General features: G+C 42.8%; 1 protein-coding gene across 1 annotated transcript in view; it reads left to right on the plus strand.

Moving 5' to 3' along the window:
* Positions 1 to 3,634: 3,634 nt before the first annotated feature.
* Positions 3,635 to 14,183, plus strand: part of RAB32 (RAB32, member RAS oncogene family) — a 28,263-nt gene continuing 17,714 nt past the window's right edge. The window contains exon 1 of the mRNA XM_043457260.1: positions 3,635 to 4,024. Coding sequence (XP_043313195.1) covers positions 3,772 to 4,024 — 253 coding nt within the window. The 5' untranslated portion in view covers positions 3,635 to 3,771. The remainder of the gene's footprint in view (positions 4,025 to 14,183) is intronic.

Here is a 14,183-nt window from a genome sequence, read left to right on the forward strand (position 1 = left end):
TACTCAAACTCACGTCCATTGAGTCGGTGATGCCATCCAACCATCTCATCCTCTGTCATCCCCTTCTCCTCCTGCCTTCAGTCTTTCCCAGCATCAGTGTCTTTTCAAATGAGTCAACTCTTCACATCAGGTGGCCAAAGGATTGGAGTTTCAGCTTCAACATCAGTCCTTCCAATGAACACCCAGGACTGATCTCCTTTAGGGTGGACTGGTTGGATCTCCTTGCAGTACAAGGGACTCTCAAGAGTCTTCTCCAACACCACAGTTCGAAAGCACCAATTCTTCTGTGCTCAGCTTCCTTTATAGAAGTACTTAGCCAGTACTTCTCAAAATTGTTAAGGCCATCAGAAATGTGAAAAGTCTGAGAAACTATCAGAGCCAAAAAGAGCCTAAGAAGACATGTTCACTACATATAGTGTGGTATCCTGAATGAGATTCTGTAACAGAAAAAGGGCATTAAGTCAAAACACAGGATATCCAATAAAGTATAGACTTTGGTTAATTGTATCAATACCAATTCATTAGTTGTAACAAACGTACAATATTAATGTAAGATATTAACAACAGGGGAAAGCAGGTATGAGGTACATAAGAACTCGCTGTACTATTTTTGAAGTTTTCTGTAAATCTAATGCTATTCTAAAATAAAAAGTTTATTTAAAAACTTAATAGGTATATGTTGAAAATCTCTTCTCAAAAACTGGGTTTTCCTACTCCTCCATTTTGATTGGCAGCCCTAGTCAGAGAAATAAAATATGAAAAATAAGATGTATGATTGAAAAGAAAAAATGTTTCCATACATAGAAAATACAATTCTATAAAATTTTAGAATTATCAGGGTCTTTGAATCTAAATTCATTCTACACAAATCAACTTTATTTTTATAAGCCAGCTACACACAATTCAAGACCTCTTCATATGACTGAAAGATATTAAGACCTACATAAATGATAGATATACCATGTAAATATTTTTGAAGACTCAGTTTTTCAGTTCTCCTCAAATTGATTTAGGGACTCAATATAATTCCATGCAAGTCCCAGCAGGCATGTTTGTGAACAATGAGATGCTGATTCTAAGATGTATATGGAAATGCAAAGGAACAGGAAAGGCTATAACAAAAAACCTGAAAAAGAATTACATAATAACTAAGGCAGGTGAGGGCCCTCCTGGTGGCTCCGCAGTAAAGAACTCACCTGCAGTGCAGGAGACCTGGGTTCGATCCCTAGGTCGGGAAGATCCCCTGGAGAAGGAAACAGCAACCCACTCCAGTATTCTTGCCTGGAGAATTCCATGGACAGAGGAGCCTGGTGGGTCATAGTCCATGGGGTTCCAGAAAAGCTGGACATGATTTAGCAACTAAACAACAGCTAAGGCAAATGATTGGTGTCAGCAGAGACATAGACTAATGGAAGAGATGAGAACGCAGAAACAAACCTAGTCTTATATGACCATTGGAATTAAGACTAAGGCAGCACTGCAGAGGAATGAGAAAGGGATGGTCTTTTCAATAAACAGCCCGGGGTCCATTGGCTATCCACATAGTAAACAAATGCAACCTGGCACCTACTTTCAATATTTCCTTTAGAGTAGGCCAGCTGATTAGTGTAGTTTTTGTTGTTCATTCAGTGATTACTTCCTAAATGGCATTTTCCTATTTTATTCATAAAATTTATAACTATCTGAATTATTTCACTTATTGGCTTTTTAATTATCTGTCTTGTTTCCAGTATTGCATAAAGTCCTTGAGAAAAAGAATCTTCTCTGCTGTGCTGAAACCAGTGTACTTGGAATATCTAGAACATTTCTTGGCACCGTCAGAAGCTTTTTAATAAATAAATGAATTCATAAATCTGCCAGGAAAATTTGGACTGAGAATAGCAGGTAATCCCTTGATCTGGCACTTGAATGTTGAGACAGAGTTTACCTGGGAGAGCCTGCGTGCTAAGTTGCTTGAGTCATGTCTGACTCTTCGCAACCCTATGGACTGTAACTCCTCAGGCTGCTCTGTCTAGGGAGATTCTCCAGGCAAGAATACTGGAGTGGGTTGCCGTGCCCAAGAGGATCTTCCTGACACAGGGATCAAACCCACGTCTCATGTCTCCTGCGTTGGCATGCAGGCTCTTTACCACTAGCGCCACTTGCAGAAGCCTTTGGAAGAGCCTGGGGTGGAGTAAAGGTTAGGAGTATATTCCAGATGGGGAGTATAGTACATATCAAGTGTGAGTAAATGTGAGAGGGTATTACAGGGTGACTTTCTAAAGAGGCCATCCCTCTAGGCAGTAAATGGAAATGTTTGTTTAAAATAGAGTTTTATTTATTCAGTCACAAGACTCAGAACCTCTTTGGAGATGGGCCTAGTGTGTAATCTGTTTTAACAAACCCTGTTCACTTAAGATTGAGAACCACCAGATCCAAGCCATTATCCTTCCTTTAGCTGGGACCACTTCTAATTTTAAATCATTTACATGCACTTTTTTTTTTTTTTTAGCACCACAATTCTATTTTTAATGCCAGTGGAAACCTAGGAAGGTGAAAGAAAAAAGAAACTCATAAAAATCTATGGTAATCTGTAGGTATGAAACAATATATTGTACTAAGGCAGTAAGGGAAAATTTCTCTTTCCTCAAGCTGAAGACTACTGAAAGGGCTCTCAGTTGAGTGAACATAAAAGCCGTAAGCCAGCTGGCCATAAAACACCTTTAGAGACATAGCCATGATTTTTCAGTAGCTATTCTATTAAAGATTTTATTCCACCTTGACTTAGAAGTCAATTTTAAACCGTCTCCACTTCTGAAAAACATTTTTCAGTGATTGTCAGAGGCTAGGCTGAGTGGCAGGCTTTAGTTTACTTAAAGAAGCTACCAGAAGATTTCAGCCCCAGGTGTTTCTAAATATTATGGGGGGGGAGGACAACCCTCGATGTTACAAACACAGCAGGCAAGGTAAGGCCTCCTATCTTTCTTCTTTTAAATGAAAGCCCTCAATACTGTTTTTCAATCAATTCCTAGCATCTAGCTCAGTCTCTACCACGGAAACGCTTAAAATTTAAGACATTCATGGTTTTTTGGGGAGTTAAAATAAGATCGTTTTAGTGGCCATGTGTCTTCTTCCTCAGATTCCCTCCTTCATCAATACAAAAGAGTTTTCAGTCCTTTCTCAAGTTCAGAGTCATCTGTCCACTGGCGATCAATCAAAGGCAAGGATCTCCACGTGCTAACCTCCCTCGGGGCAGAACCAGGGAAGGAGATTGATTCCCACACCCTCGCCTTCCAGGCTGGGGTCCCGCCTGGACCACCGCTTCTGGCCCCTCCGCGCGCTCTGTCTAGGGGCTTTCACCACCTGGCTGGGTGGTCTGACCTTGACCCGCCTGGTCCCCCTCGCCGTCGGCGCTCAGCTACCCTCCGCGGCCACCAGGGGGCGGCCGAGCTCGGCGCCGCCGCGAGAAGGGGACGCCCGGGGAGAGGAAGTGCCGCGAGTTCTGGCCCGGCCCGCGCAGAGCGCAGGCGGCGGCGAGCTGCGGCCTCTCGCCCGGGCCTCCCCCGCCAGGCCAGTCCCCCCCGGCCTTTCCCCGCCCCGCGCGGGCTGCCAGCGGCGGCGGGTTCCGGGTCCTGTGACCCGTCAGGCGGCGCGGCGGGAAGGGCGGCCGGTCTCGGAGAAAAGTTTCGACGGCCGACGGGGCTCTCGGGGCGCCGCGGGGAGGGCGCGGCCGGGCGTGGCCCCCGAGCTCGCCGAGAGCGGCCGGCCGGCGGAGCGGGGTCCGGGGCGCTCATGGCGGGCGGCGGAGCCGGGGACCCGGGCCGGGGGGCGGCCGCCGCCGCGGCGCCGCCGGAGACCAGCGAGCACCTCTTCAAGGTGCTGGTCATCGGCGAACTCGGCGTGGGCAAGACCAGCATCATCAAGCGCTACGTCCACCAGCTCTTCTCCCAGCACTACCGGGCCACCATCGGGGTGGACTTCGCCCTCAAGGTCCTCAACTGGGACAGCAGGACGCTGGTGCGCCTGCAGCTGTGGGACATCGCGGGTAAGCGGGTGGCCGGAGCCGGGGACGTGCGGGGAGCCCGAGGCGGGCGGGCGGCGGCCTCCGGTCAGGGGGCGCCCGCGGGGTTTCCCCGCCGTCGGAAGCCTCGGGGATGCGGCGGGGGGGGCGGGGCGGCAGCCCTCGGCCTCCGTGCTTCTTTCTCCGTCCTCTGCCAGGACTTGCCTGCCCGAGTAAGTTTAAAAGAAAGGGACGAAACCACCTGGAATGATGGAAGGGGATGTTGGACTCCAGGGGGAATCAGCACAGTGGAACAGGCGATGGTAGTCGAAGAATTTAAAAGCAGAACAGGATAAATAAATGCGTAGAGAAACTAACCCTGGTTAGACGCCTCAGCTCGGTGTGTGGAAAGCGCTGGTGTTTTTAAGAGATCGGAGGCCCTCTGCTTTGGAGCTCTCATCTGACCAGAGGTGAGAAAGCCACGGAGGCTTTCCCCGAAGTTTTCATTCTGAATCTTGACGAGGACGAGAGAGGGGAAGGGGCTGGCTCCTCTCATTCGCTTTAACATTTTACAGATAAGAACAGAGGTTCAGAGTGGTTGAACGACTTACCCAAAGTTACAGTCCTAGTTAGGGACACCCCCAAACTAGAAACCAGGGTTTCTTTTCAGAAGGGTTTTCATCTTCATCATCCACCTTGAGTCTGAGACCCTTCCTTGGGACCGAAACCCCATTCTTTGTACGTCGTGCCCGCATTTCTAGGGGAGGCCACCCAGGCAAAGATTGGGGAAAACTTCTCTTGAAACCTTATGCTCCTCTTCCCCGCCCCCCCTCCGTGAACCAACACCTAGCCCCACTCCTGCCTCCCCACACCCAATGTGTAATATTATTTCCCTGGCATTTCCCAATGCTTTCCATTGTCATTTTGGAGCATAGTACCCCTGTGTGAGGAGGGTACAGATTCTCCTTACTCTAATGTATGAAAACTTGAACTCTGGCTGGTATGGTGGGTTGGATGTGTGCATTTAATAAGCCATTAACTTTGGGAAAGTTGAAATATGGAAGAGGTACCAGGAATTACCCTGTTCAGTCATTATGGGTGTTACATTCAGTCTGCCTTCGAGATGGGGGCATGTTCAGGGTCAAAGAGCCCATCCTTCATCCTCCACTTGTATGACTGAAGCCTGTTAAAGGTGTGGTCACCCAACTGGTGAAGAGTCAGGGACCCAGGTCTGTCTGCTGGGTAGTGCTCTTTTCATCAACAGCTTATTACATATGAGATGATATTGAAGAAATATCACATATATACTCATTTATTTAAGACGAGGCTTCTCTACCTCCGATAGGAAAATAAAGTGATGTATGTCATCTCTAAGAAAGGGGGATAGTCAGCCTTTGGGCTCAGCTTGTTTTTTTGTTTTTTTCTTTTTTTTCGGTTACAGAAAACCAAATGTTCGTTTGAAAAGTCATCTTTTGAAGCCAGAGGCTTCTTTCGAAACACTTCCTGCTTTTTCACAGAGCACTTATGAGTAAGAGTATTGCTCCTTGACAAAGTCGTGGATTCTAAAGGTTGCCTTACCATGTGATAATCATTCTACCGAAATCTTCAGCGTAGCTGTGAATTTCCATGAAGATGATTTTAAATCTCTGCCTAGGAGGATTGTTGAGTTTGCTTTATTCTTCATGTAAAATAGTGTGGTGTTTAGCAATTAAATTGGGATTGGGTCCTTCTGCAGGTAAATAAAATTTTTTTTTATGGCACAGTTGTGTTTTTTTAAGCTTCAAGGAAAAATACTTCTGTTTGGAGACTTGGGAAAGCAGAAGCATGAGTTAGAGTTTTCTTCCCCTTTTTCATCCTGCTTAACCAGACCTGTTTTACCAGGAGGGGAACGTATTCAGTCTCTACCAGACTCTGGTACATATCGGCCTAGGTGGAATTTTCTTGCAGTTTTGCCTAAATGCAAAGCTTGAGCCTTTCCAGGAAGGAAAGCAGACCTTTCAGAATCTCCAAAAGGGATTCCATCCAGCAAGTACACACCAACAATTAACAAGATTAGAGGTAAACTTATGAGATGATTGGAAATTATAAGGTTCATCTTTTAAATAAGGTTTTCAGTATTTAAGGAAACGAAGAGCAAAAAATAATGTGGCTTTAACTTAAGGTTTAGGGAGCTCTATCATTAACTCTATCATTAGCAAACCAAGGTTTGGTTTGAATATTTGAGCTACTAGTGAATCCTGGCTCATACCATTTGAATTAAGTAGTCATGATGTAATGGAGGCAAAGTGAAGGTCACTCCAAATAGTTCCCCATGGCTAAACATATTTGCCTTGTGTAGCAACAAAGTTGATTTGTATTTAATTCTCAAAGGGGGAAGGTATTCCTTGATTGCAAAATAGTAGGTGGAGTTAGCCACTCGACATGACTAACTTAAGGTGTGCTGTTATTACTGGTTAGACTTTTGTTGCTGCTTTAGAAGTGGGAAAGGTGTAAAGAAATTCTGTCAGGTCTCTATACTTGAAAGCTCTGGCAAGCATAACAGGCTGGAATTACCCTAATGTTTTCTGTAAATGTAGCCAAGCAGTTTAAGCTAAACTCTTCAAATTGAGAACCATAGTGACTCATGGATACAGGCCTTATAAATCCTCATTACATCAAATGAATGCAGCTTTAAAGTACAGATGCAATTTAACACAATTTTGTGTTAGGCAGTTCCTTTCTTTTACTTCATATCTGCTTTGAGACTGCTGCTCAACACATTACTGAGATATACTGAAATATTGAAGTCTTTGATAAGATTCTAAAGAGAAAGTTTAATAAATGTATACTAAATTAGGATGCAATATCTGATCTTCCTTTTAACATGTATTATAGATGAATTGAGTATTTGGCTCACTACTTATTATAAGCTTATTAGCAACTGTAGAATTTTCCAAGTAGATTGAATGGTTGGTCTAGGCTAAATCTTTTTTTTTTTTTTTTTAAAGCTTGTCCATTTAGATCTAGTATAATTTAGTCTGCATGCATTCATTGCAGTGATTTGCTTTTATAGGGAAGGCAAAATTTTATCTCTACCTTCTTAGAACTTTCAGCTGGTCCTGAGAATTAAATTAATGTAAGACAGATTAATAGCTGAAATTTATTTGACAGTGAAAGTCACTCAGTCATGTCCGACTCTTTGTGACCCTTTGGGCTATGTAGTCCATGGCATTCTTCAGATGAGAATACTGGAGTGGGTAGCCTATCCCTTCTCCAGCAGATCTTCCCAACCCAGAAATCGAACTGAGGTCTCCTGCATTGCAGGCGAATTCTCTACCAACTGAGCTATCAGGGAAGCTTTATGTAACACAGGAGCCCTCATAAGGAAAGGAAGAACCCCCAAAAGTACAAAAATATAAATGCTTTTATACTAGGTTGAACAAAGGCAGCTATAGAAAAATAACCAAACTCTGTAGGATACTAAAGGAAGATAAGAGCTATTTTAACAAGATCTGCTTCTGCAGAATTCTCTCTGTTTGATCATCTCTGGTGATGAGCACAGTTCCTTCCTTCCTTCCTTATTGGGGAGGACATCTTTCACATGGGAGTTTTATCTCCTGATTTAAGGAAGAAGAAAGGGAGGTTGGAGTACCCATCTTGCCCTTGTTTTTCAAGTGCCCTTAGTTCAAATAATACTTTTGCCATAGTGGCATTAGAATAGGCAGGGAGCCTATTCTACCACTCTTCAGTTTTTAGTATCAAAATTTCTTTATAAAAATCTGAGTAAAAAAAAGAAAAAATCTGAGTATACTCCTTTGGGCCAGAGAACAAATCAGAAACAATGTACTCTGAAATTCACGTAAATATGATTTATCAGAGCATAAAATTCATGCTTGGAAGACCTTATAAGTTATATAAACCATACTTAGATTGACTTTTGAGCCATACTTAGATTCACTTTCGAGTTTTTTGATTCCCATCTGAAAATAAAATGTGGATCTTGTCTTCTTTGTTCTCTCTCGCATATTGCCAATTGCTGTAACTAGTGGTCTCTTCTTGTTTTCTTTGATAATGCTCCAACTCTTCATGAGCAAGAGCCTGGAATATTATCTCATGCTTTCTTGACCTTCAGAGTGAATCAGTCAAGGATTGTTCATGTTCAAATATGAAGAAGCAGTTCTTTGAGGAATTAGTCTCTGTTATATGTAGTCTCTTAGTCCTGCAGTTACTTTCTTAGGGCTTATTGTGGGTCAGTTACTTAATAATTCATTTAAAAGGATTGAAATAAAGTCTTTATTACATCTGACTTGTACAGTCTTGCCATCTTCAGCCTTATTCTGGCTCAGTTTTGTGCTGAATTCCAAGCAAAGCCTACTATCCCATTTTACATCTGCAAATCTTCCTTACTTCGTAAGCCCTGACACAACCTTTGGGTTCCCCGGTCTGGACTGCGCTTTCACAAATGCCCAGACAGGAATTTCAACATAACAGCATATTTGTGTAACTGGCATGAAGAAAATTCCCCTGGTAATGTCGTGCCTGTTGCCTTTCCTTCTTTTGAATATGTTACCATTCTTAATTCCAGGTCAGGTAAAAGTTGCTCAGGTTAGTGGTGCAGAGAGCCAAGTTCTGATAAGAAGTACTAAAATTTGACTTGGCTGCTAGCCATTTGCTTAATCAGCCTATTGTTTGAGTAGGATTAAAGGCTTTTAGAGACCCTATGGTGTAAACCCAGGGAGTTGTGGTAAGCTGACCAAGAAAACACAGGTAATCCATGGCACAGGTCTCATGTCTCTAATAGCAGAGTGGATTTTTGGTAATGTAAGAGTGACATAAACTTTTGTCTAAATTTGCAAATGTTCTGGTCAGCTCTGTTTTGGAGCATGTGACTCATATTTCATACCTATTGTAATCATTACCATCTCTTTATGTCATCGGTCCAGAATTTCTAGTTCTTGTACTTAATTATGAAGCATACTACTTCCCAGGCAGACACTTTTTGATCGGCTGCATCTCTCTCTCTCTCTTTTTTTTTTTTTTTTGGTACATTTTGAAAGACTCTCCAAACTGTCGACTTCTCTGAAGTTAATGAAGCTATTTTATTGGTATTTGGTTGTAGAGCACACCCTGGAAAACAAGGTAATAATTACAGCTGTTTGTCTGGACTACTCTGTGATCCTACAGATTAAACCTGTATGCTATGCATTATTCCAGAGGTGCAGTGTTATTTTCAAATATATCTTAGGAATTTCAGCCTTGTGTGTATATATGGTATTCTGACCTTCCAAAATGGCAACCCACTCCACTGTTCTTGCCTGGAGAATCCCATGGACAGAGGAGCCTGGCTGGCTACAGTCCATCAGGTTGCAGAGTCGGGCTTGACTTAGTGATTTAGCAGCAGCAGCAGCTTCCTGACCTTCCAGCTTTCTTAAGCTTTTGATATGTAAATTTCAATGATTCTTCTTCTTTTTTAAAAGATATTTTTATTGTATAGCCGATTAACAATGTTAGGATAGCTTCTTATTCCCTTTTAACATGTACTCAAGGTTTTGTTTTTATTCAAGTGCAATGAGATCATCATTAAAAGAGACAGTTTGTTACTGATAGTTCCCTATAGGAGGGACCAGGTCAAGCCATGCGGGACCACACAGGGAAGCACCAGGGTCATTTAGGAGGCAGAAGGAGCTGGGAGAAAGCAGAGCAAGGATTACAGCCTTTTTTGTGATTTTTGAAGAAAGACCTCACAGCATAGGCAAGCTGAGCAAGCTTAGGATTGGATAGTTTGAAAGATTTCAGTTTGCCGAGGGCTATAGGGATGATCCCTCACTGTCTCTGACCTAGACTGCAAGAGCCTGACAAAACAAAGCAAGTAGAGGAGAAGGACTCAGGATTGATTGATTTGCATATTGAAGATATGCTCTCAGCAAGTTGTTTGCTGTAATAACTAGATAACCCTGGGCGGCTGGGGGTGGGGTGGGGTGGGATGGGCAGTCCAGCCCCTCCCCTGGTCTACAAGGCCCCAAGATGTCAAAGTATCATAAAATATATTAAAAAAAAAAAAAACCTGATGAATACATATTTCTAGGCGCTTATTAAAATGGACTAAGAGATGAGAAAAAGTAATCTTCCAAAGAAAAAAACTTTGAAGGCCTTAGATTTGGAGTCCAAGAATAGCATATCCTCAAAATAGTGAGGATTTCACACTTAATCAACACTTAAGTAGTAGAAAGTGGGCTCAGTCAACAAGTTTAAGTTGCACTGTGGCTGTAGAGATCTTCTCTTGGATGGTGAAACAGTGTTGACTTACGTGAGGAGATTTCTGGAGGTGAGATAAATGATCAAGAAAAAGGTGTTTAGAATTTTATTCAATTATATTTTCAAAAAGAGCTTCTGCACTTTTTACAGTCATGGAGGCTAGAAACGTGTGATTTCTTCACTCTTATTTTGAGAGTGACAAACCACATAAAAATAAATAAATAGCGGTGGTTACTTTAAGGCTTTGTGTTGGTCTTTCTGACAGGAGATCTTACATTCTCTTCTTCCTCATTTTTTTCACTCACTTCTATCCAGATATTTTCCTTAAGCGTTTTCTGTAGTGATTTTTGATGGCTTTGAAATTAAGCTAAATATATATTGGATTTTTTGGTGTTTTGTGTTTTTTTTGTTGTTTGTTTGTTTTTTAGTGTGACTGTATGGGACCTGCTCTTTCAGACTCATCTGAGGTGCTTAAATGCATCTTCCTTAGCATCAGCTATAAGCAGAACTGGCTTCATCTGTCAAACATCCCCATAAATCATGGTTCAACAAGAGAAAAGTTAGGTCCCTCACCTAATAAGTCCATTGTTGAGCAGTCCATGGCTGGTGAACAGAACCATTCATTCTTCAGGGACCAAAGCTGACATTTCACCACTCAGCTATTCCCTGATTGTATTCTTTGCCTTTCTGGTCTAGTCGGACATCCATGCCTTGTTGCAAGGACAGCTGGGAAATCTAGGGCTTTTTCTGTTTGTTTTCAAACTGGACACACTGCTTCCCCAAATGAAATTCTGTGAAGGGATACTGAAAAGGCAACTAGCAATACTCCATGCTTAACAAGTCAGAGTTCCTAGAGGGAGGGCCTGGAAGTGTGTAATTTACCAGGCACCACGGGTAGTCTTTCCCAGGTGGCGCTAGTGGTAAAGACCCCACCTGCCAATGCAGGAGACATAAGAGACACGGGTTTGACCCTGGGTCAGGAAGATCCCCTGGAGGAGGGCATGGCCACCCACTCCAGTCTTCTTGCCTGGAGAATCCCATGGACAGAGGAGCCTGGTGGGCCACAGTCCATGGGGTCACAAAGTATCAGATGCGACTGAGCGCACACAGCGTGGGCGATCTGATCCATGCTCAAGCTGAGAACAGTGGTTCTGTCTTGCCCGTGCTGACTGTTGCCAACAGACCCATCCTCTTACTGCACTCCACTGAACAAGTCTGCTGCTCCCCGGCTTCCTTGACACACACCTTTCCTGGCCCCCAAGTTCCTCCTTATCTCTTTTGCTGTCTCAAGAGGTGATGTAAGGACATAAGATAAATCACACGACAGAGATGGGCCATGTCTTGCTCTCATTGAATGCTGTTCTTAGGAAAAAACCAATATCTCAAACTTCCAAAACTATTCCGACTTTGGACACAAACCAAAAAGATACTTTGATTTTATTCCCCTCTTTAAATTGACTAAAGTCAGATGTTCTTTTTACACTCACCACAGCAGATGTAAATAGTTGAATAAAAACAGACCTTACACTGTGACCTAAATACCACAAAAGCTTGCTCGTCTCTAATTAGCAAAAAGAAAAATCAAGTTTCTGAACTGTTGTGTATCTGGGAATAGGTCATTTTGAAGGCTGCTTATTGAGACTGCTGCTGCCATCTCAAAGGGAGTTTGTTTTTCTTTTGTTTAGGTATTTTTTAACTTTTTTTTTTCTGTGTTCAGTTTTGTTACTCTTTTGCTTGACAGACAGGTTTGATCTCAACCTCAAAAGGTGGTGGCATGGACACAAATGGTACTTTGTACATGATTTAAAGAGCAACTTTGCCTCTTCCCCTATAATGCTTTTTATCCAAGTGGAAATATATTTCCAAATATAAGCATAGAATCTCAGAGGTAGGAAGTTTTGGTAAAAAAAAAAAAACCCTTCATGTAATCACAGTTAACATTTATGAAAAGCTGCTTTCTAGTCACCGTCTCTCAATTTACTTTTTTTTAAATTGAAGAATAATTGCTTTACAGCACCGTGAATTGTGTTTGTTTCTGCCAATAGCAGCATGAATCAGATCAGTCCAGTTCAGTCTCTCAGCCGTGGCCTACTCTTTGCGACCCCATGGACTGCAGCACACCAGATTTCCTGTCCATCACCAACTCCCGAAGCTTGCTCAAACTCGTGCCCATTGAGTTGGTGATGCCATCCAACCATCTCATTCTCTGTCATTCCCTTCTCCTGCCTTCAGTATTTCCCAGAATCAGGGTCTTTTCCAATGAGTCAGTTCTTCCCATCGGGTGGCCAAAGTATTGGAGTTTCAGCTTCAACATCAGTCCTTCCAATGAATACTCAGGGCTGATTTCTTTTAGAATGGACTGGTTGGATCTCCTTGCAGTCCAAGAGACTCCCAAGAGTCTTCTCCAACACCACAGTTCAAAAGCATCAATTCTTTGGTGCTCAGCTTTTTATATAGTCCGACACTCACATCCATCATGACTAGCTTTGTTCATGGTGATGCTTCCTAAGGCCCGTTGACTTCACACTCCAAGATGTCTGGCTCTAGGTGAGTGATCACACCATTATGGTTATCTGGGCTGTTAGGATCTTCTTTTTGTATAATTCTTCTGTGTATTTTTGCCACCTCTTCTTCATATCTGCTTCTGTTAGGTCCATACCATTTCTGTCCTTTATTGTGCTCATCTTTGCTTGAAATGTTCCCTTGGTATCTCTAATTTTCTTGAAGAGATCTCTAGTCTTCCTCATTCTATTGTTTTCCTCTATTTCTTTGCATTGATCACTGAGAAAGGCTTTCTTATCTCTCCTTGCTATTCTTTGGAAGTAATCATAAGGGATTTGATTTAGTTCATACTAAATGGTCTAGTGGTTTTCCCTACTTTCTTCAGTTTAAGTCTGAATTTGGCAATAAGGAGTTCATGATCTGAGCCACAGTCAGCTCCAGGTCTTGTTTTTGCTGACTGTATAGAGCTTCTCCATCTTCGGCTGCAAAGATATAATCAGTCTGATTTCAGTATTGACCATCTGGTGATGTCCATGTGTAGAGTAGTCTCTTGTGTTGTTGGGAAGAGGGTGTTTGCTCTGACCAATGCATTCTCTTGGCAAAACTCTGTAGGCCTTTGCTCTGCTTCAATTTGTACTCCAAGGCTTGCCTGTTACTCCAGGTATCTCTTAACTTCCTACTTTTGCATTCCAGTCCCCTATGATGAAAAAGATGTCTTTTTTTGGTGTTAGTTCTAGAAGATCTTGTAGGTCTTCATAGAACCATTCAACTTCAGCTTATTTGGCATTAGTGGTCAGGGCATAGACTTAGATTATTGTGATATCGAATGGTTTGCCTCGGAAATGAACAGAGATTTTTCTGTTGTTTTTGAGAATGCACCCATGTACTGCATTTCTGACTCTTTTATTGACTCTGAGGTCTACTCCATTTCTTCTAAGGGATTCTTACCCACAGTAGTAGATATAACGGTCATCCGAATTAAATTTGCCCATTCCAGTCCATTTTAGTTCAGTTCAGTTCAGTTGCTCAGTTGTGTCCCACTCTTTGCAACCCCATGAACTGCAGCACGCCAGGCCTCCCTGTCCATCGCCAACTCCCGGAGTTTACCCAAACTCGTGTCCATTGAGTTGATGATGCCATCCAACCATCTTATACTCTGTCGTCCCCCTCTCCTCCTGCCCCCAATCCCTCCCAGCATCAGGGTCTTTTCAAATGAGTCAGCTCTTCGCATCGGGTGGCCAAAGTATTGGAGTTTCAGCTTCAGCATCAGTCCTTCCAGTGAACATTCAGGACTGATTTCCTTTAAGATGGACTGGTTGGATCTCCTTGCAGTCCAAGGGACTCTCAAGAGTCTTCTCCAACACCACAGTTCAAAAGCATTAATTCTTTGGTGCTCAGCTTTCTATATAGTCCAACTCTCACATCCATACATGACTACTGGAAAAACCATAGCCTTGACTAGATGGAC

The sequence above is a fragment of the Cervus canadensis genome, chromosome 33, assembly GCF_019320065.1.
Source record: "Cervus canadensis isolate Bull #8, Minnesota chromosome 33, ASM1932006v1, whole genome shotgun sequence".
Lineage (NCBI taxonomy): Eukaryota > Metazoa > Chordata > Mammalia > Artiodactyla > Cervidae > Cervus > Cervus canadensis.